At 36.9% G+C, this 24660-nt stretch overlaps 1 protein-coding gene across 1 annotated transcript; it reads right to left on the bottom strand.

Moving 5' to 3' along the window:
• Positions 1–19296: 19296 nt before the first annotated feature.
• LOC145057743 (ATP-citrate synthase beta chain protein 2) lies at positions 19297–24340 on the bottom strand. The gene is made up of 17 exons (XM_079005630.1): positions 24204–24340; positions 23234–23352; positions 23013–23115; positions 22765–22830; positions 22468–22591; positions 22250–22384; positions 22100–22160; positions 21940–22016; positions 21700–21855; positions 21482–21610; positions 21222–21354; positions 20995–21122; positions 20796–20901; positions 20616–20692; positions 20233–20303; positions 19757–20041; positions 19297–19602 (listed from the first exon to the last, which is right to left on the bottom strand). The coding sequence occupies exons 2-17, from the start codon at positions 23331–23333 to the stop codon at positions 19527–19529; spliced, it is 1827 nt and encodes a 608-aa protein (XP_078861756.1). The 5' UTR covers positions 23334–23352; positions 24204–24340; the 3' UTR covers positions 19297–19526.
• Positions 24341–24660: the final 320 nt, after the last annotated feature.

The following is a 24660-nucleotide window of genomic DNA, read 5'->3' as shown; positions in this document are numbered from 1 at the left end:
AAAACATGCAAAAACTGAAACAATAGGTAAACAATTAACATAAGACAGTAACATTACAAATAAATAATACTCTTTTATTTAATCATCAAATGTTAATTACAGCTTATCTATTACATGTTTCTAAACTATCTAATCTAAACTAATATCGTCATTCAGCCCGATGCTCCTAGCGTGCTGCAAGTGCTTAACCCTGCTCGGTCCCTTCGTAAGTGGATCTGTTGGGTTATCCTCTGAAGATACCCTGTTTACTACGAGGAGTCCTTCTTCCACCCGATGTCGAATAAAATGATATTTTCTGTCGATATGTCGAGATCTACTGTGATCCCTCGGTTCCTTGTTCAAGGCAACCGCTCCTTCATTATCACAGAAAATTTCCATGGGCTCCTTTATGGCTGGTACAACTCCAAGGTCTCCAATGAAGTTCTTCAACCATATCGTCTCCTTTGACGCTTCGCTCGCTGCAATATACGCTGATTCAAATGTTGAATCAGCTACTGTCTCTTGCTTGGAACTTTTCCAAGTCACTGCTCCTCCATTAAGGGTAAAGACCCAGCCCGACTGCGAACGGTAGTTGTCTCTGTCGGTCTGAAAACTGGCGTCACTGTACCCTCGCACCTTTAAGTCATCACTCCCTCCGAGGACTAGAAACCATTCCTTGGTCCTCCGAAGGTACTTAAGAATGTTCTTGACTGCGGTCCAATGCGCTTTGCCAAGGTTCCCTTGATATCTACTGACCATGCTCAAAGCGAAGGACACATCAGGGCGAGTACAAGTCATAGCATACATAATCGAGCCAACTGCGGAAACGTATGGTACCCGGCTCATTTCTGCTATCTCGACTTCGATGCTCGGGCATTGAGTCTTACTTTTGTCTCTCACTATCCTTATTCCCAAAAAATAGGAAGCCTCTCTGAGGTCCTTCATAGCGAAGCACTTCCCGAGCCAGGACTTAACCTCCTTCAGTGTCGGGATGTTGTTTCCTATGAGCAGTATGTCATCGACATACAATACGAGGAAGCTAACTATACTCCCACTGGCTATGACATATACACATGATTCATCCTCACTTCGTAGAAACCTAAACTCTTTGACTTTCTCGTCAAAGCAAAGATTTCATCTGCGAGATGCTTGCTTATGTCCATAAATGGACTTCTCAAGCTTGCACACTCTATTGGGATGCTTCATATTGACAAAACCCTCTGGCTGAGCCATGTAAACATCCTCAGCCAACTTCCCATTAAGGAAAGCGGTTTTGACATCCATTTGCCATATCTCATAATCATGAAATGCAGCAATGGCCTGCATCACCCTAATAGACTTTATTTTGGCAACCGGTGAGAAGGTTTCATCATAGTGAACTCCGAGAGTTTGAGTGAAACCCTTCGCGACCAATCGTGCCTTATATGTGTGCACATTCCCATCCATCTCGGTCTTCTTCTTGAACATCCACTTGTACCCGACGGTCTTACGTCCGGGCACATGGTCAACCAAATTCCAAACTTGGTTGCCGTACATGGACTGAATCTCGCTGTCCATTGCCTCTTTCCATTTTGCAGACTCCGAGCCTGCCATAGCTTCCTTATAGTTGTTAGGTTCGTCCAAATTTACTAGTGTACTATCACTAATATACGTGTCCCATTCTGTAGTAATATGAAAACCATATAATTGAGGTTCAACACTAACTCTTTCGGAACATATAAGAGGTAATAACTCGTCAATCGGTTCAACCGGAGTTTCCTCCTCGGGTTGAGTGCCAGCGTTTGAGGTTCCTTCATCGCTCGGCTCTTGAATCTCTTCAAGATCGATTTGCCTCCCATTGTCCCCTTGGCTTATGAGTTCTCTCTCTCGAAAAACCCCTCTCCTCACAACGAAGACAACATTGTCACTCGGTCTATAGAAGAGATATCCAAAGGATTTCTGCGGGTAGCCGATGAAAATACACCGCTCACTACGAGGTTCGAGCTTGTCGTGAGTCTCTCGTCTTATGAAAGCCTCGCAACCCCAAACCTTTATATGTGTCAACGAGGGAGCCTTCCCTGTCCACATCTCGTGAGGTGTTTTGGCAACCTTCTTTGTAGGGACTAAGTTAAGGATATGGGCGGCAGTCTCTAAGGCATACCCCCAAAATGAGATAGGTAGTGAAGCACGACTCATCATGGAACGAACCATGTCCAACAAGGTTCGATTACGCCTCTCAGCCACACCGTTCAACTGCGGTGTCCTAGGTGACGTCAATTGCGAAACGATTCTGCATTCCTTAAGATAGTCATGGAATTCAAGACTTAGGTACTCTCCTCCTCGATCGGATCAAAGCATCTTGATTTACCTGCCCAACTACTTCTCCACTTCTTGTTTAAATTCTATGAACTTTTCAAAGGTTTCTGACTTGTACTTAATTAAGTAGATATACCCATATCTACTATAATCATCGGTAAAAGTCACGTAGAAGTGGCTCGCATCCCTTGTGGTTGATCTAAAGGGCCCATACACATTGGTGTGTATGAGATCCAATAGACCCTCACCCCTCTCATAAGTGCCAGTAAAGGGTGACTTGGTCATCTTTCCAAGTAAACAAGACTCGCACACGTCATCGTCCCTAAGGTCGAATGACTCCAACACTCCATCCTTTTGGAGTTGGGCTATGTGTTTCTTGTTGACATGTCCAAGAAGATAATGCCACAAGCATTCTTTATCCAAACCATTGGATGAATCAACACACAATATATCATTTCCTAAGTTATCTACTGATAGCTTCATTTTATTACTTCTTTTCGTAGTTTATTTTTAGTTTAAACCATCTCATTTTAGTTAATCTTCATGCATATTTTCTCTTTTTGTTATTTTTCTCCTTTACCAGGTGCTTTCCAGTCTTTTGAGCTTATTTGTAGGATTTATCGAAGATTTTTGTATTGGAGGCTTAGAAGGGTGCGGTATTTATGGAGGCTTGCAGTTTGCTTGTGGATTTGAAGTTGTGCGATTGGGCTTGGTGCTTGCATAAACAAGAAATCAATTTGGACTTATTTTTTGAGCAAGAATGATGATGAGGCGACGCGGAATCGAGCTACAAAAGATTGAAGGAGCATTCAATCATTAGAAGGCTTTGGAATGGCACAAATGGACACTAAATAGTTATGCATATGGGCTGAAGTGTGAATGAGAAGATTGGGCTAGATTGTATTTTAAATGTCCTAAGTCCTACAATCTGCGAGACCCACGCGGTCCGCGTGAATTGTGCTGAGTTGATCCCGGGTTTTGACTTGTTGATTCTATTTGTGGAAGTTTGGTGGGTGGCTTTTGGCATCTTTTTGAATCCGGAAATCAGCTCCTTTTGCTGGAGATTGGAGGCATTGTGGGGGCTTATCACTTGAAGAACACACACAATTATCTCTCAAGAAGGCTTTCGAAGATTTGAAAATTTTTGGAAGATTAGTGTAATTCCTTTCCATCTTGCATCTAAGACAATGTTTGGTACCACTAAACTATATTGCTTCTCTTTTACTTTGGTCGTGCTTGGCTAAACTTTCATTTGGTTGATTAGGGTTTAACCCATGGATGATTAGTTGCTTTGAAGACTTATTATTATCTTGTGTTTGAAGTTTATGGAAATGTTTTCTAGTTAAACATCTTGTAGTTTTTATTTATCTTTGATCATGAGCTTGGATGAATGAATGCTTGCTTTTGTTAACTAATTTCTTGGTTAAGTAATGGACCCTCAAATTAGTAAGCAACAAATGGTTTATATGTTTGTTTTCATTTCATTTAGACCATGGAAATGTTTCCTCCATAATGATAATGTAAGCATTTGATTATCTTTTGGATTTGGTAACTCTTATAACTTAAAGCTAATTGATTTTCACAAGATTTCATGCTTCATTGATTTTGTGACTTCAATTAAGGAAATGTGTTAAGAGCTCCTCTAGCCATTTTAATATCTAAGAAGATTTGAGGCAATTTGTGCTTATGAATTGCTATAGCCAAGTTAAACCAATTCACAAGTTTTATTCCATTAAGTCTAATGATAATTCAATCATTTCATCCATGAGGTGTACCCAAAAATCAACCAATTTTACTTCATTGAATTTAATCAAATCTTTTACTTGTTTACTTGTCATATTTACATTCTAGCTAGTTTTAACTTTGTCAACCAATCAAAAAGAACTAACCCCCTATTATATTTTTATTTTTGTTTTACAAGTATTTGAACAAGTGATTTACATAGAGATTTAAATTGAACCACTCTCCGTGGATACGATCCCTTTACCACTATACACTACTTTAGTGTGTAATATTTAGGGTATTTATTTTGTTGGCCTCGACAACCACCATCTACAACCATCACAGTTTCATATATTCCATTACAAGGCAATACTTCAAAATAAAATACACCATTAAGATAAGCATTAATACAACCCTTTTTCATTATCAAATGAATATCTAAAACCTTGTCTATATAAACCATGAAATGAAATGATGTTTCTTGCCATATATGGCGAATAGCAACAATTGTTTAAATCTAATCCTAATCCACTATTAAGCATTAAAGAGTAAATTTCGATCTTGGTGACAGGCGACGATCTTATGTTCCCCATGATCAAATTTATCTTCCCATGCTCCACATCCCTATCTCTTCTTAGGCCCTGCAAATCAGAACAAATGTGAAAACAACATCCTGTATCAAGTACCCGAGAAATGGAATGTGATGAATCATTAGATTTAATTGTCTAAATACCTGCGTAAGATGGCTTGATTTTTCCATCCATGATGGCCTGCAGATATTCTGGGCAGCTTCTCTTCCAATGCCCTATTTTTTGGCAGTGGTGGCACTCTGCCTCCTTCGGGTTAGAGTTGGGTTTAGCAGAACCAACTTTGGTTCCACTAGATTAGGTACCATCTTGGGATTTACCCTTGTGGTTGCTCTTTGAGGGAGCCTTCCTCTTCTTACCCCTCCCTTGCCCAATTGCCAAAACAGGGGCTGCGGTTGGAGTGGGAGTTGATGCAACAGACTTATCCTTGAGATTGCTCTCAGCAGTCCTAAGCAATCCTTGAAGCTTGCTCAAGGTGACCTCTTCCATATTCATATGGTAGGTCATGCGGAACTGGTTGTAGCAGGGAGGCATGGAGTGAAGGATAATGTCAATCGCCAATTCTTCATCAAAGTTAACATTCAACTTGAGAAGACGATCAACATATCTCTGCATCTTTTGCAGATGAGCGGTAAGGGACTCTTCACTACCCATTCGGGTAGTGATCATCGAAGTGATGATCTCATACCTCTCTTGCCTCGCAGTTTGGTGGTACTGGTCCAGCAAGTCTTGATGCATCTCATAGGGATACATGTCCTCATTGTACTTTTGGAGTTCGGAAGTCATTGTCGCTTGCATGATGCAATGGACCTTCGTGGCATCACGCTCGTAGGCCTCAAAGGCAGTGATCTCTTCGGGAGTAGCAGTGTTCATGTCGATCTCCTTCAGCTCCTTGTCTAGGACATACTCTTTGTCCTCATAACGGGTGACCATTCTAATGTTACGGATCCAATCGTTGAAATTGTTTCCATCGAATATCACCCTCCCACATAAGTTCATGAGTGAGAAAGAGCCGAAGGAACTTGAGCCAGAAGCGTTGTTGTTGTTCATGCTCGACATCTGAAAAGGAAAAGAACAAAGTTTGATTAGAAATGAATCCCTAATTAAACACCAAAAATGAGAAATTAGGGCTAGGATCCAACAACATTATTTACATATTAGAAAAGGGATGCCGTAATCTAGCATGCAAATAACTTGAAGGTAAGTGAATGACGATTCACTAATTCTCCATCATGAAAAACGAAAAAGAAGATTAAGTTTTAGATGTATTGAAAACTCCTTGATTTTTTTTTTTGAGATTCATTGAACCTTTCAATGGCATGTTTAAATCTCGATATGCCCCTCAAGTTTGTGGTTGGGATGCCGAGGATCACAAAGCGGGTGTGAATAACCATGCAAATGTACATGGTCCCCTCATTGTTACAGTCACCTATTCTATGTGCCGATTAACCACACACGCTCCATCGAACTATGACAAACAATGAGTCACCCTTTTCCACCTTTGCTTAGAAACCAATTAGTGTGCCAGTTAACCACACACGCTCCACTAACTTCTTAGCAAGGGTACAAAGTGTAATTTCATGGGATTACATCAATTCACTTTGCCTAAAGTAACTAAGATTGGGAATTTTGAAAAAATATTTAGTTACTTTATATAGATTCATTATACTTTTAATGAGGAAAGGTTGGCCATATCCTACCAGTTCGGCTAACGACCCTCCACCAATCAAGGAAGCGATGGGTGAGAGTGGACACCCGTTAAACGACCTTTTTATAGGCCATAACCTTATACCCACCTTATAGATCGGCTTTGTGAATGAGGCCTACTAACGGTAAGACTAGCATTTAAGTTATATATATATATATATATATATATATATATATATATATATATATATATATATATATTAATCTTATAATATTATAAAGTATAAGGTTGAATTTTAAACTTGTAAAATTCTAGGGTTTGAAATTTAAATAGTTCAAATTAAACATTTTAATCATAAAATTTAAATTTCAAAACTTGAGGACAAGTTTTGAACTTTTTCAAAACACAAAGAGCAAATAGTAAATAATTTTCAATTAAACATTTAATTCAATAATTATCTAAATTTGACCTAGTCATTATTACTTGCAAGACATTTAATTCAATAATTATTCAACAATTAAGTTAAATAATCAAGTATTATCAAATAAGGAAATTATTATTTAAATAATTGGTAATTATCTTTTGTTTTGATGAGGATATTGATAAAAAAAAAAGTAATAAAATTCGGATTTTATTAGACTAAAACAATTTAGGTAATTATCCTTAAGCAAAACAGCAAGAAATCCTGAAATTCCCTCTGTCTGACGCTCCGACTCGCCGAGTCCCCATATGGACTCGTCGAGTTCATCCTACTCGTCGAGTCCACAATGGGACTCGCCGAGTTCATCAGGCATAGAGCAAGAAAAACGATTTTTAAGCAAGAATCAAAACACAAAGCATCAAATTTAAGAGAAGCCAATCAAGGCTCTGATACCACTGATGGGTTTGAGCCATAAGAACATTCCTATGTGCACAAGCAAACCCTAATGCTTGGATCTAGGTTTCTATAATGAGCATGCTTTTCATCCAAGACTTGAAAACCCTAGATCTATGATATACAATCCGAAACTAACATAACAAAGTAGATCTAGATGATTACCTCTTCTTGAAAGCTTGAATCTTGTTATCCTTGGAGCTTAGAGTCACAAATGTCACTCATCTAATGGCTTACACACACCAAGAGCAAGAGAATGATTTAGAGAGAGGTTGTGGGCACAAAATCGGCTCTAGGAACTCTTTAGGGTTTCTGGTAGCCGATTTCTGTAGCCCTTGGGGTCTTTAAATACTTGAGCTGCTAGGGTTACAACTTGAAACCCTAATTGGATAACTTAGGCCTTAAGCAGTCCAAGGGTCCTTCTAGAATAAGGCTTGGACAAATTCAAGGAGTCCATACACCTTAATTTCGTCCACCCTATAATCCATAAGGATCTATAGCCCAAAACCAACTATCACACAATTGACAGTTCCAGCCCCCTTTATTTAATTAATCTCTTTTAGCCACAGAATTAATTCTTGTCTAATATTAATTAAGCTATATGATTTCTCTTTTAATATATTAATCATATAATATATTAATAAATCATAATAACCTCTTTATTTATAAATCATCCTATCATGTTGCTTTGGTGAAGGCAACCCGAAAGGACCATACACAACCGGGTCAAGTACTTACCAAATATAGTTACGGGCTTAGACATTAATCCAACAATAGAAACTACACTATGGGCTCTATTCTACTGGCTCATATATCCTAACATACATGGATATATAGCATAATATAATATAGTGAGATCAACTCACCTTGAAAATTACTCCGAAGATTAACAGCTACCCGGATGATCTCACTGGCAAGTAATGTGCCTAACGAGTATTAACCTATAATACTATAACGTATCAGATCCAGGGAATTTGGGAATGTTGGCTAGACCTATCACTAATCCCAATGAATATTGATAATTCTATCAAGTAAGGATCAGCCAGGCAGGACAGTTGGGAGGAATAATCATTTCGGCATATAGATTTTCTGAAATCCAATAACCAAGCCAACGTAACCATTCTAGAAACCTCTCCCGTAAGTAGATTAATCAGTATTTTGACTTGGACTTACTGATAAATCTTATTTATAGGTCCATAATAACGATTTATGATTATAAATAGAAGTTACACTGAAAATGAGAGAGTGTAGCTTAACTTATAGATATTTGGACGAAAATTGGGAAATTGTACTAACATAATTCCCGATACTGAAAGCTTCTTTCCTACCAGTCACTTAGATACTCCAGAGTCTCGCTAAATTATCCTAAAACTAAAGGGAAAGTCGGACCTCAAAGAAGTGGAGAGATTTGAGAGAGAATGGAGTCAAATGGGTGAGGAATGAACACAAATTCGCAATTATTTATAGGGTCAGGGGAGGTGTATGTCGCGCACATGAGCCTTGCTGGCTCCTCCATTCTTTCGCCATGTGTCGCAACAAGAATGGGCCACCTCCCCATCTTCTAGAAGGTGACACGTGTCACACTCTTATGGTTCCATGTGTTGCATTCGTAGTTTTCCACATCATCACATATCTTGAGGAAGGAGAAAGGTCGGCTTGTCACGTGGCGCTCTCTGGTGCCGTCACGTCATCAGTACACGACGAGCACTCCGCGCTCTTGGTTTTCGAGATCTTTTAAATGGCGTAACTTCTTCATACGATCTTCGTTTTTGACGTTCTTTATATCAACAGAAAGCTCTCAACGAGATCTACAATTTTTGTTTAGATCCTAATAGCTAATTCTTAATCTATCAAAAAATTATATTTTTGATAGGATTAGCCTGTTAGAGATCGTTGCAGAAAGCATAATTCCTATATATGTATTATGTTCTCTGTGTTCTTTATATTGACAGATTCCTATTGACGAGATTTTCAAATCTCATTTAGATTATTTATCCTAATAATCTACCGTTCTAAAATTTGATTTTGTGCACACATTGTTGCGCCGAATCTTAGAAAAATCTGACTTCGTTAAATCATAACTTCCTCTAACGAAGTCAGATTTGGACGTTCTTTATATGTATGGATTCGCTTTTTCGATTACTATGACCCCCGTTTAGATTATTTATCCTAAATAATCTTCTATCTAAAATGTCTATTTTAGATTATACTGAAAGGCGAAAAACGGGGTGTTACAGGATTAGTATCACATACATCTACAATCCTTTTACCTGTGATAAAGCTTTCCATTAGTATTTTGTTCTTTTTTATTTAATTTGTTTTTAAGATTTTATGGAATCATGACCATCTCGTCCTCGATCTTCCTCTACATCGACCCCTACTGATCATACCCTCATTTATGTTGTAACAAATTTGTACAATCAGTCCAGTTTTAAACTGACCGAGGACGAGTCCAAATATAAACTTTGGCGATGTATTTTTACTGATATCTATAAAGGCGCCAAAGTTGTTGGTCAGGAAAATCCCAACCCAAGGGTGAAGATGATGAAGATTGGGATGTTATTGACTCCAAAGTCAAATCTTGGCTTTACTCTATTGTTGATTCAAACCCGTTACAAATTATTTATCGTGAAAACTATACCGCTAAGGATCTTTGGGATGAATTGGACAAATTTTTCCTCAATAATAAAATGTCTCTCATGCTCCAATTTAAAGATCGGTTAGAAACACGAAAAGTGTGCCTCCTCCATCACCGAATCATGTCATAGTTTGAAGAATCGTTCGGATGTTTTACATGATGTCGATTCCGATATTACAGAAATTGAGCTTGTCATGCAGATTTCACGACAACTATCGTCGTCATATCATAGCATAGTGGATGTCATCACCAATACGAAGCCCTCCCCTTCAGTTTTGGAAGCCAAGAACATGCTTCTTTTACATGAAGCACGAGAAGAATCTTTTGATGCTCCTCATGACAAGACACTCACATCCTCAGCAGCTCTTTACTCGACATCAAACAGTTACAATAAAAAAAATATAAAAACAATTGGAATAAAAACTCGGAATAATAATCGGGTTGCTTCTAGGGGTGGCAATTCTAGTTCATATGTTAGTACTAATCATATTGCAAGAAATTTTACAAGTCAACAGTCTAACTTTGCAGGTGTACTTGGCTCAAATCAACCAAATGTTTTTTTTTCAGATTTTGTAGTAGCCTTAAGCAACTAGTTTCATTGGAGTGCAATATCCAACACCATATGCTGCCCACTATTCTCATTCTTACGGCCCAACTATCATTAGCCCACATTAGGATCCTCATCCCGCTCCAGCGCTTGGCTCGCTTCACAACTTTTAGTCAGTCATGCCAATTTCTCGTCGGTCTAGTAGCCCTCATCGATCCATCAGGATTTACTCGGAAAACCCTCATTCTCGCATTACGGGCCTACTACTCTCGGTCCATCTCCACAACAGTCAAGAAATTTTTTGGTGCTCCAGTTCAATCTCCTTCACCGCAGATGACCAACCTCAGTTCAGTCTTTCAAGCAATGCCTATTCAATCGCCTCCAGATAGCAACTACTACATGGATGCTAGTGCGAACTCTCATATTTCATTTAATCACTGTAATATGCTTTTCTTTACTCCGTGTAACCATAAGTCCACCATGGTTGATAATGGTATTTTGCTTCCTGTCAGTCAAATTGACCACACTTTCTTTTCATTTTGTCAACATGAATTTAAATTAAACTATGTTCTTTTTGTTGGGTTTTCTATACACTATATTAAGGAAGCATAAACATTCAAAAATCATCCTAAGTATGTAGGCGCCCTAGGATCTAAGTTTTACTAATATAACAACATACTTTTAAAACATGAATATAAAATAATCAAAAGGGAAAGGATCACAAACCTTTAGGACAAAATTGTATTTTCCGTTGATCACTTATAGACTTGAACTCCTTGCAATCACTTAGAAGGACTAGCACCCAAAGTATAATGCCTCTAATGGCTCGCACCCAAAAGACTAAAACCCAAGAATATTTAGGAGAGAGGATAAATGTTTGAGAAATTAGTTTCTCAACCTTATTATGAGTAATGGCTGAATTTTCTAAGGCCCTAGAGGTCCTTTATATAGTTGTGGTGATAAGCAGGTGAACCCTTATTTGAATCACTTAAATAATATGAATTAATCCATATTCAAATCATTTCCTTATCTGTTATTGATGTATTTTGAGCACTACATCAATCATATGGTGTACATGCAAACCCTAAAGCTTTAGATCTAGTTTGTCTAATGAACATGCAATAATCATCCAAAGCTCATAAACCCTAGATCTAGCATATAATAATCGAATTAACATATGAATTAGGGTTTAGATCTTACCTTGATTGTTATGTAGCAATAGCAATCTCAATTCCTTTTGATCTTGACCTTTGAAAGCTTAGAGCCTCAAATGTTGCACCTCTAATGGAGTCAGAAACACCATGAGCAACAAGATGACCTAGGAGAAGGAGGAGGAGCACCAAAAAAATGTCCAAGAACCCTTAGGGATTACTTCACCACATTTTTGGGGCCTTAGGGGTTCCTTATATAGGTAGGATATTAGGGTTTTCAACTAGGAAACCCTAATTTGACTGCTTAGGCCCTAAGTAGCCCATGGACTCTCCCCTTAGAGGCCTTAGACGAATTCTTATGGGTTTCCCAATAGATTCCGTCCACTCCAACTTCTATGGAGTCCATCAACCCATTTATGTAACTATCTTATAATTACATAATCAATCCCCTTTATTTAATTAATCTCTTTTAGCCAAAATTAATTCTTATTAATTCTTGACTAATATTAATTAAACAATATGATTTCTCTTTTAATATATTATTCATATAATATATTAATAAATCATAATTAATCCTCTTTCTCCTTAATTCATCCTATCAGTTGCTATGGTGAAGGCAACCCAAAAGGACCATGCTCACAATCGGGTCTACTACATCCCAAAATAGTTATGGACTTAGACACTTAATCCAATAGTTATATGGAATGATTCTGGAAGCCTCCAGTAGCTCCCAAAATTGTCCATCTCTAGTAGCTCCCAAAATTGTCCACACCCTTTAGGGATTCTAGAATGCTCCTCTCGTTCAACTTTTGAATAGTTAACAGTTAGTCCCTACACCTTTAATCAATTCCTAATTAATTTAAATTAATTTTAATAAGTTTTTAATTAATTATCAAGCTATGATAAATTAATAAACTATTTATCTCAACCTTCTAAATCAATGGCAACTCAAAAAGGACACTGTTATTATTCCCACAGTTATACAAATTTAGTTATGACACTGGACACCCATTTCCAACACTTTTATCTAATAAAACTGCCAAAAATCGTGTGTATGTTCAAAATTTAGTGTTGATAATTCAATCTCGATTACTTTTGACCCCTTTGGCTTTTTTTTTTGTAAAGGATCATGATTCAGGTAATCTTCTTCAGTGTTGCGAAATCACCGACAATCTATATCCTATTACTTCTTCCTCCTCGTCTTCCTTTGCAATTTCTCTTATTGTGGTGTCTCTCCCTACATGGAATCATCGATTAGGCCATCCTGGATCTTCCATTTTGAAGTTCTTGCATTCTCGGCGTTTCATTGTGTCTTCTTCAAATAAGCTTCCCTGTTGCCATGTGTGTCAACTAGGAAAGCATTGTCGTCTTTTGTTTGCGTCGTCTTCTACAAATATAAATAAGTTGATTAAATTAGGTAAAATGACACATTAGCCCTACAATGTATTCCACGTTTTCCCAATTAGTCCCTTAACTTATTTTCATGCTTTTTGAGGGTATAAAGTTAGTTTTTTCGGGTCTAATTTGTCACTTTGGACAAAATGAAGGGGTCATTCGGTTACCCCTTTGCCACACAGACATTTGTTAACCCATTTTCCATTAACCCACATTGACTTTGAATGTACAACCCCATGAAACACCTAATAAACCCATTACTATTCATCTTCTTCCCCACCCTAAACCTACCTTATAACTCCATAACCAACCGACCACTCACAACTAGTTCATTACCTTCGAATACCACCAGGAAACCTCCGCCAAAAGCTCCTTTGTTTCTATCAAAATTTGTATTTCATTTTAATCAGGTAATCTAATCCAAATGTTAAATTTCAAAATTTTGCATCTCAATTATAAACTAATTCTAGAATTGAAAAGGAATCCACATGTTAAATGACTTAAATCACACCTGGGCACATGTACCCATAAGAATCTAGAATTGAAAAGGAATAGCCATTAAATATACCACATCTTGGAATCCAAACTAATTCGCATATCTAAAGATACACATATGATCTTTTTTAGACACAAACCAAATTTAAAGAATCTGACCATCGATGTCTTGTTTATTCTTTTCAAGTGAAAAGATGTATTACGAGTTTGTGCATGAGTCTAACAAAAATATTCTCCAGAATCATTTTGATCCATCTACATGTCCTTAGAAGCACCGGTGAAGAATTCTTGTTGTGAATCATCTCCAATCGGCTCCAGAAACCTCCAATGCCCCACTCTACTGTGACATCCCCATTTTTCACGGTCAGAAAAGACCGATTTGTTTATGCTTGTTTTTAAAATCAGACTAATCTTTTAAAGAAAACAGTTGCAGAATTTGTTCCCAAAATATGATAAAGATTTATCAAAGCATTTCCTTAAAGAAATGTATTTTCATTATATAACAAAATCTCGGGATGTCATGTTCCGATACAGACACATAAGCATAAACAGAACTTACATTATTTACACTGAAGATTTTACATCTCCTTTAATCTCTCCGTGAAATATATCTTCGTATCGATACCTATGATACAAAGGAAACTGAGTGGGTCAGGCTTGGGAGCCTGGTGAGCATATAGGGTTTTCATCCCACAATGTTATATCATATAAATATATATAGAACATCCAAAATTATATAATTTCACCATATAAAAGCAACTCTTATCCCACCCAATCAATTCTCACAACTCCACGATCTAAACTCTTGTATCTAAACTTTTCCTCTTTATCTGATTCCTACTCACGGATCTAAACTAATCTCTCCACCTGATCCATACTCTCGGACCTAAAACTAACCTCTTGGTCTAATCCATACTCTCGGATCTAAACTAATCTCTTAGTCTGATGCATACTCCCGGATCTAAAACTGTGCCCAATCCATACTCCCGGACTAAGGACAATTAACTATGTCTTAATCCATACTCCCGGATTAATAACAAGTTTACCTATTGGTCTGATCCATACTCCCGGATCTAAAACTGTGCCCAATCCATACTCTCGGACTAGGGACAATTTACTATACCTAAATCCTGTTCTGATCCATACTCCCGGATCTAAACTGTGCCCAATCCATACTCCCGGACTAGGGACAATTTACTATGTCTTAATCCATACTCCCGGATTAATAACAAGTTTATCTCTTTTCCTATTCCATATTCTCGGATCTAAATCCAATCTCTTGATCTAATCCATACTCACGGATCTAAAACTAACCTCTTGATCTGATCCATACTCACGGATCTCATCTACCCATGTCCTACCCAACATATTCGTAGATACAAAATATATATACAGTTTAACTCATTAAAGCCTATATAGTTCATCCATTCCATACTCATCTCAAATAAAAAACAATATATAAACACATAGAACGTATTTCATAACAAATACTTAATATTTATGTGTTAGAAGAAAGTGACCACACACTCACACATATAAACATCTTTGTATTATACACATAGCACGTATTTCATAGCAAATACTTAATATTTATGTGTTAGAAGAAAGTGATCACACACTCACTTGATCAGAAGATGATCGAACAGCACTACGGCTTGCAATGGTAGTATTCTTCGGTGAAACCGGGATCACTTCACACACCGGGTTTCTCGCGGGCAGAGCTTCGGCTCGGAAACTCTTTTATTCTCGGGATCTTCGGGCTTCGGAACTTGCTTCGGGTCTCGGGGTGATACCGGGGCTTCAGGGGGTTAAAATTGCACGTAAAACGATGTAATATGGGAGAGAGATGAGAGAATGAGCAACCAAACTCAGCTGGCCCTTCAAATCTATTTATAGGGCAAAATCTGCCCTTGCCACGTCGTGGCACCTTTTTCCACGTTGTGGGCTTGGTCGTCACTGCATGCGTCATCTCAAGTTGCATCTGGGGGACTCCCGGAGGTGTCAGAAGACTTTCCATGTCGTGGCACTGCTTGCCACGTCGTGGTATCTGACAGTTTTGGGGTTTCGCGCCCCGAACTTCAGAAATTTATAACTTTCGCATACGAACTCCGTTTTCGACATTCTTTATATCGACGCGTAGGTGAGATTATGCTCTACAACTCTCATTTAGACTCCATTGGCTATTTTTGACTTTATTTTTAATATATTATAAATATATTACTTATATATTATCTTTAGTAGGTCGGGACAAGAAAACTCCGTTCGAAATTCATAACTCCTTCATCTGAACTCCGTTTTCGTCTGTCTTTTTATCGTTAGACTACTATCGAATACATCTTCGAATCTCGTTTAGATCACTAAGGATAGATATCTATCTACCTTAAATTCACTATTTACGTCGCGTTGGGTCGTGTCGGTTCTATCGCGAAACTTCGACAGGTCATAACTTCTTCGTTATAACTAGGATTTTTGGTGTTCTTTATATGAACGTAAAACTTGTTACATATACTACAACTTTATTAAGATTAATCCTTCTAAATAATCTTCCATCAAAAAATCATTTTTGATGCTTATCGTCTCTAAATTGACTAGCCCGGATCTACGAGCGTTACATATACCCAAGTTCATCCCATTACTATCAATACCATTTATAAAAAAATACTACATCTCATCACCGTCTCCTCCATGGTTGTTTCCGACGAATAGAAACCAAAAACGAGGAAGGTATAGGATCTCGTCACTCTAAAGTCTTTGATCGTCGATGCTTATGTCTCATCACTATTGATCGTTGCTGCCTAGTTCTTGTCACCTTTAATCACCAATCGTCATCATAGTGGGGGTGTTCCTGGTTGGGTTGTAGTGGGGGTATTCTAGGGTTGTAGTAATGGGAGAATATGGTCACCAGAGGCCGGAGAACAAGATCTTCCCTTCCCAATCGTGTGATCTGTGTTCTTCAGTTTGTTGTTTAATTTTTAAATTATTTGATGACATGTAATCCCGTTAATAGTCATACAACTAGAATGGTCCTCATGGTTAAGAAAAGTATACATGTGGCATTTCCACCGGTTAATTTAGGTTACAAGGACTAAAATGATAGATCACAACCCATCATATTCCCTCAAAAAGCACGAAAATAAGTTAAGGGATTGTATGTGAAAACGTGCAATACATTGTAAGGATAATGTGCCATTTTCCCTTTGAATTAAACTTATCATGTTTTAAGTATGAGTAGTTTTAAGTACTATATTCTTTTTTTTGGATGACTTCTCACATTTTCTGTTGGTGTTTCCTCTTTGTGCCAAATCTAATGTTTACACTGTTTTTTTTTTAAATTTTCAAGAATATATTAAAAATAAGTTAAAATATGAAATTCAATGCTTAAATGTGATAATGGTCATGAACTCAATGACCAATCTCCTTTACAACAATTTTATACTGGTGACATACGTGTTCATTCTTCTTGTCTTTACACGTCTCAGCAAAATGGTAAATAAGAACATGCTATTTGCATCATTAATAACATCCTTCAAACATATATTTTTCAAGATTCTTTTCCCACCGAATTTTTGGTTGAAGCCCTTCTCCCTGTGGTTCACACCCTCAACATCTTACCTACCTCCACCTTATCCCTTAAAACTCCCTATGAAATCCTTTTTGGCCTCTTTCATTCATACGACTATCAGATATTTTTTGGATGTCTTTGATATCCTAATATATTCTCTATCTCTCTTCACAAACTCTTTCTGAGGTCAAGTACATACGTCTATCTCAGCACCTCTCCGGATCACAAAGGACATTGATGTCTCGAGCTGACTCTCGTCATGTCATATTTAATAAGGACCATTTTCCAAACAAAGTTTCAATGGAACTCCCACCCCTTTTGAATATGATTCTACTGTCCATGAAGATGTTATTTCTTATATTCCTATTCCTACCTCTCCTCTCGTTCACACAAGTACCTCTGACTTCGTCCATATGGATTCATTGCCATCTCCATCTCCTCAGTTGTGAGGTGTCTCTACGCCTCCTCCCTCCGCCTATGAATCCTAGTCATCACCACTCCATGACCACCCATTCTCAAACAGGCTCCTTAAAACTTCGTCAAATTCTTGAACTTTCTGATACCTCTTACATCTCTCATATCCCATGGTCCACCTCTCAAGCCTTGTATGATCCAAATTGGAAAACTGCCATAGACAATGAAATGGAAGATCTTACCTAAAACCACACTTGGTATCTTGTCCCTTCTACTCCCAATGAAAATATAGTTAGTTGTCGTTGGTTGTACCGTCATAAATTTAACAATTACGGCAAGATTGATCGCTACATGGGTCAGCCTTGTTGCTCAAGGATTCTCCCCGACATTGATGCTACTAGGAATGTGCATGGTCTATTTCTATCTCAAACTACCTTAGTCAGAGAGATACTTGATTGTGTTGACATGTCTTCTTGCAATCCTTGTAGTATTCCCACATACATCAAACCCAAGCTTTCTAATACTAGAAAGACAGTGACCATTTCGCCTCTTTATCGAAGTCTTGTTGGTGCTCTCCAATACTTGACATTCACTCATTTGAGTATTGCCTATGCGGTTCAACAAATATGTATCTATATGCATGATCCTCATGAACCTCATTTCTTTGCTCTTAAGCATATTATTCGATACCTTCAAGGTACTATGTCGCAGGGTCTTTACATATGTCTGTCTCATGTCGGTTTTTTGGTTTCTTACACTAATGTCAATTGGGTTGGTTGCCCTCAAACATATCGGTTTACTTCTTGGTTTTATGACTATCTCATGGATAACCTTATCTCTTAGTCTTCCAAGCATCAGCATGTTGTTTCTCGGTCTAATGTCGAAGCCAAGTACGGGGGTAACGAATGTCGTTGCTGAAGTTGCATGGCTATGAAACCTCCTACTTGAGCTTTCATGTTCTTTATCTCATACTACGGTTGTCTTATGTGATGATGTCAGTGCCATGTACTTGGCTTCTTACCCGATCCAACACCAAAGAACCAAACATGTGGAAATAGACTTACATTTTGTTAGGGAACGCAGTGCCATTGGTCAAGTGCATGTGTTACATGTTCCATCTACACATTAGTTTGTTGATATATTTACTAAAGACCATCATACACAATTATTTCTTGATTGTAGAAACAGTTTAATCATTTTTGAACCCCCTGCTCAAACTGAGGGGGAGTGTTGATATATTTACTAAAGATCATTATACACAATTATTTCTTGATTGTACAAAGTACATTCATTTATTTTTTATTATATCATCGTAATTTGATTTTTTTTATTACAACATTACATTTTCAGGCGTTTCCTATTAAGGCATTGTTCTTGATATATCTACCATATTATAGCATTGTACTTCTATTTATTTTCTACAAATTTGTTTTCATATCTGTAGGTGATTAGAGAAGTATAATGCCTTAGTAGCAATGTATTTTCATTTATTTTTCTATTATACCATACCGCTTTCATTTTTTTCTTACAACATTGGACCTTTAGCCTTTTCCTATTAAGACATTGTACTATAAAAACTTGAGCTATTATAGCATAGTTCTTCCACTTGTTTGTTATTGCTTAATTTTCATATTTATAGGTGATTAAAGTACAATAATGCCTTAATAGCAATATACTTCCAACTATTTCTTTACTATAGCATCATACTTCCATTTTTTACTATCACACCATTGGGGCATTGTACTTCATAAATCTACCATATTATAGCATTGTACCTCCATTTATTTGCTTTTAATTTGGTTTCCATATTTATAGGTTATTATTTAGTGTGTTCCTGAAAAAGATGACTCGGGGAAATGACTCCACTTCCAAAGACCCAACACTTTAACATCATTAATATTATACTTTGATAAAAAGAAATCGAATGTGAATATTTAATTCTGATAATTTTGATTTTGAAATACTTAGGCTTTTATAGATCTTCACTCATTCAACAGAAACAAAGATATCATTAACAATTACAAGGAAACTATTACAAGAGAATGAAAAATGCTCCATATGATTGTGTTATTTTTTGTAAAGTTCCGAAACAAGACTCAAGACTCCCTCCACATAACAATCGAAATATAAAGCCATAAGCTAAATGATACAAACAAACAAAAGGAAATACATCCAACAATGATGCATTAGTATTACTATTACAATACAACACAGAAGAATCACTTGGTGTAAAGAACATCTTCCCATGGGTGACGGTATAGTGGTTGCTTCAACCTCTTCTGGTCAAACGTATGCCTACAAATTTTCAAAACATCAGCATTCATTCATTCATTCATTCATCATAGACAAAATACAAAAAATAATGCACAATGTACAAACTTTGTCGTTAATTTAACGACAAATGAAAGTATGTTGCTATTTCTTGTAATTGAAATGGAAGTTGACTTACCCGATGAGACCAATGGAACGTGCCAAGACAAAGAGACCGTTGAGGTAACCGATGCTGACAATCTCATCGATTTCTTGTTTGGTGAAGAGACCGCTGCCCGCAAGAAGATCCAAGAAAAGGGTACCAATGGCACCATCAACATTCATCACTAAGTTGTTTGCTTTTGAGAGAGTGTATGTTTCCACTTCAACCGCATATTCCATGTACTTTGTTGATGGGAAATTTGTTCGTGCAAATAGTTGTAGTAGCTCCACTCTCTTATCTCTGTTATCCCCTCTCTTGATCCTTTTTTTTACAACCACCAAACACACATTATTAAATTAGGGAATCATAGTAGACAAGCTTTCTAGGGCATTTATGTCTTTTCAAAGACAAGAGACTGAGTCCCATCATTTTAGGTGAGACAAAAAATTGCAACTTTTGCCTCATTCTTGGGCATGTCAAATACAGTACAACCTGTTCTATAAATAAAGTACCTGTGACCAATTCCGGGCACTCGAATACCCTTCTTTTTCATACTTTCAACAAACTCATATGGGGAAAGTTTCTGTTGAGAAAAAGAAAACACAAATTAAAAAAAATTAAGATCTCGAACACTTTGTCCTTATTTCGTGTTTTCCTTTATATTTAAAATAAACTACAAGAATGGTCCTTGAGTTTCTCAAAATATTTGAAATTAACGCTCATCCAAAAGGTCCTAAAGTTGAAAGGAAATAACTAATAAGGACCAAAATTAAAAACATATTGAAAGTTTAGGTCCCTAAATTGCAAAATGTTGTGAAACCCAAGGACCGTTCTTGTAATATACTCTTATAATATATAATTAGGTACGGAATCCAAATCCCTGAACTCGACTCACCCTATCGTAAGCATCTTTGAAGTATCGAGCAGCATCATCAACAGCACCACCAAAACGTGGACCAATAGTCAGCAAACCTGTTTCACAAATCAGAAATTAAATAACTCAATATTTTATAACAATCCTATCATTATTATTTTTTTTATAAAACTTGGAAAATTTTGGTTCAAAGTGAAGTACCGGAAACAAGGCTGGATACGAGATCTTTTCCTGCCCTAGCGGTTACAATGGTGTTGTGAGCACCGGAGACACACGGCCCATGATCGGCACATAACATGATACAAATCTGGTGAATAAATTATATTATAACAAATAAATGAGATAGAATTACAAAATATAAATAAAAGTTTCTTTTTTTAAGAAAAAAACAACAACAAACCTCGATGAATTGTGTGCAGTAGCGAGGAAGACTGCGTTTGAACCATAAAAGTGAAATGACATCACCGACTCCCATTCCTTTTTCAATAATGGAAGACATCGGTACGCCAGCATAGCATGGCTCTTCACCTAAAAATTCAGAAAAAAAAATAAAATCTTTAAACACTAGCGGGAAAAGAAGTAAGTGATGGGGGCAAAATGGTCATTTTACTTGGGTTGGTGTTTTACCTCTGTCGTCGGAGATGGTGGAAATAATATGAGTCGGTGCTCGTACTTTCCCGCTCTTGATTGCAGAGTTAAGATCCTCCGGGATTTGGGGAGGCGTGATCTCCTTAACAGGACTAATCTTTCCCTCTTCCGCCTGAAAAAAACACCCCAAAAAAGTCAATTTATGGAACAAAAATCCATAAGACAAGACATGAGTTGAAAAGATGGAAATTGACGAAAATAGCCCTAAAAAGTGTTAAAAAAAAAAACATATATAATACCAATTTGGCGAATGTTTCCTTGATGGAGGTTTCAAATGATTCATATGATGTTGGGACAATGGCACCGGCATCCATAAGAGCTTGGTTTTTAGCTTGTGCAGACTCCATTTCACCTCCACTTTTAGCCCCCTGATATAATTGACAAAACATTTAAATAAAAAACGGATAAATAAAGGGAAATTACGATTCTACCCTTCAAAGAAAGGTAAGAGGATTACCGCATGCCCAAATTGGACTTCAGACTTGAAAAGACGGGCACAAGTTCCACTGACCCAAGCACATACTGGCTTATTGATTTTTCCAGCTTTAAGAGCTTCAACTAAAGAGTACTCATCTCGCCCACCAAGTTCCCCAAGCACAACAATCATTTTGATCTGAATTTTCCCAAATAAACACGTTAAGTGTTGTGCTTATTGCAAAAGAGGGTAAAACGGTAATTTACTACTATGTCAACCTACCTGAGGAATGTTGTTAAACCGCAAAACATGATCCGAAAGAGTAGAACCTGGAAAAACATCTCCTCCAATTGCAATACCTACAAAACCGGTATTTTTAGCATCTGACAGACTGACTGACAGTAACAGATGTAAAATAAAGTTTTCATGTTTATCTTTCTACCTTCATAAAGTCCATCCGTGACACGCGCAATTGTGTTGTACAACTCATTTGACATGCCTCCCTGAAGTTTAACAAATCATAGAGTCATATTTTCTCCATGAACACTTTGAAAGGACGAAAACGTAATTACACAAATGAGAAAGAACATACAGATTTGGAGACAAATCCAACAGATCCAGGCCTGTAAAGTTTGCATTGAATAATGTTATCAATTGTTCCTGCAGTGTCACCAATCTTGAAAGCTCCAGCTTGAATACCACCAACAGTTGCTGGCCCAATAACAACCTGCAAAATCATTACTGTTAATATATATATTTATATGTTGAAAATGAAAATTTAGAATGTGGGTCCCATTTCATTTCATTTACCTTGTTGTTTGATCTTGCGTATGCAATCAATTCCTTGGTGTCAGATTCAGGAACACCTTCAGCTATAATGGCCACAACTCTGATGGTGGGCTGTTTGAGGGCAAGATTGGATGAAGCAGCAGCACTGTTGTAAAATAAGGAAAACAAAAAACATTTGTGGGGGAATAATCAATATTATTACTTCTTGTAACTTGAAAACTTTTATTAAATATAAATTTTGTAATTTTTAAGTCAAATTGGCACTGAGGTTTAAGAATGATATAAAAAAAAAAAAAAAACTTAAAAATTAAAACTGACCTTCTGTAGGATGCGAAATTTATAAATACATCTGCAGTAGGATGCGCAGCACAAGCAGCTTCAACACTGCAAAAGCATAGAACGATTTAATAGAGAAAGTGAGGGTTAGATCCTAACTTTTTTTTTTACAGATTTACCCTCATTTATTATCTATTCCATTTCTCAAATACTTCTTTAGCATCATATTTCAACTGTACAAAATTGAATCATATTCAAATTTGATAATCATATTGACAAAGATGACATACGTGGAATGAACTGGAATTGCAATCTCTTCTTGGCCAAAAAATAGTTTCTGAAATCCCTCAGCGCCAGGGTTAATGATTCCAGCAACTGAAGGCGTTTCCCTCCCTATTTGATTTAAAAGTTTCATAAAGATTAGTTAAAAGCTTAAACCTTGCTAACATAAAAAGCAACAATAAATTCTCTACTGAATTGGGTATGAGGGTATAAAGGTAATTTCACATACCACAAAGGAAGTCGAAATCAAGCATGCGCTGAATTGGCAACTGCTTGTAATTATAGAACAACGCTTGTGTTGTACGGGAGAAAAGTTGCCCTGTCGCCATGGTGCTTGTTCAAAAACACCTGTAAATACAAAATAAGCAAAAAAGTTATCAATTTGACATAAAAGAAGGATTTCTTTTTTAAATTAAAAGAAAAGAAATAAAAACATGTTCATGTTGTGCATAGTCCGGTAGAAAAATCCAGAATCGCCAATACAGATACCCCCAAATTCCTGCTCTATTGTGGGGTACTGTGTGCCCTTTTCTTCAATGTTCATAAAATGACAGATAACGAATTAACCCATTTTTGGGTCTTTATGATATAAATGCTTGTGACACAACTACAGATGCAATGAATTGTTGTATACCATTAAAAAAATCTGTGAGAGTGAGAAGTTGTGAAAAATGAACTTAATACAGCAAATTTAAAGAGCATTAAATGTAAAAGCAGTAAGGCAGATGGTACATTCCATGTGGGTCCCACTAGGTTTCGAAATCAGAATAACATTTTTTTTCTGAATCTAACCCAATTAGCTGAGCTTCAAGTGGATCGATCACCAAATCAGATCATATGATAAAACGACAAGTTTGATTCAGTATCCAGTGATTAAAGAACTGATCCTGATCTACAGGTCTGAGAACATCCGATTTCAATACTTAAACATAAAACCCTACCTAATTCAACAGTAAAAACCAGATCTACAGATCAAACTTAAGTGAAGTTTTCTAAAACCTCTAATTTCTCCGCAAAACCAACAAATCAAATCACACAATGGACTGAATCTAGTAAAAACATAGATGAGTTGAACCGAATTGATTTGCAAAACACAACAAATGCCGGATCTTTTATCAAGTTTCAAGAAATTAGAGAAGAATCGGAATCATAGAACACAGAGAGAGAAAGAAAGAGAGGGAATTGGAGTGTGGGTTTACCTTGGTATGTAAGAATTTGTTGAAACACGTCAAATGCGTGAGTGGGTTTATCGAGACGAGCAATGAAGTGTGAAGAATACAAATGGGTGTGCTATATATATAAGAGGATTTGGAGATATGGGGTCATGGATTCAGTGATTCGACATAAATATTTAATTGTATATAGATTCATGTTTTGTATGTATAGGTATACTAACCAGAGAGAGAGAGAGAGAGAGGGGTGGCTGGTTGTTGGTTTGGTGGGTTGTAGACGTTCCAAATTGACCGGTGTAGATATTTAGGTCCAAATACCTTTCAAGTTTCAACAATTTACTTCGCCACGCTAAATTAATAACGTTGTTAACTAGTATCAATATACGACGAGATCCTTTATTTATTATGTTATCTTACTTATTTATTTATTCTTTTTATTAAAAAAATCATTTATAAGTTTAATATACAGGGAAATTAAGAAATC

Source organism: Lactuca serriola, chromosome 6 (genome assembly GCF_051521515.1).
Source record: "Lactuca serriola cultivar US96UC23 chromosome 6, Lser_US96UC23_V15, whole genome shotgun sequence".
Lineage (NCBI taxonomy): Eukaryota > Viridiplantae > Streptophyta > Magnoliopsida > Asterales > Asteraceae > Lactuca > Lactuca serriola.
The sequence above is the reverse complement of the archived record's forward strand: the minus strand, read 5'-3'. Positions and strand labels throughout refer to the sequence as shown.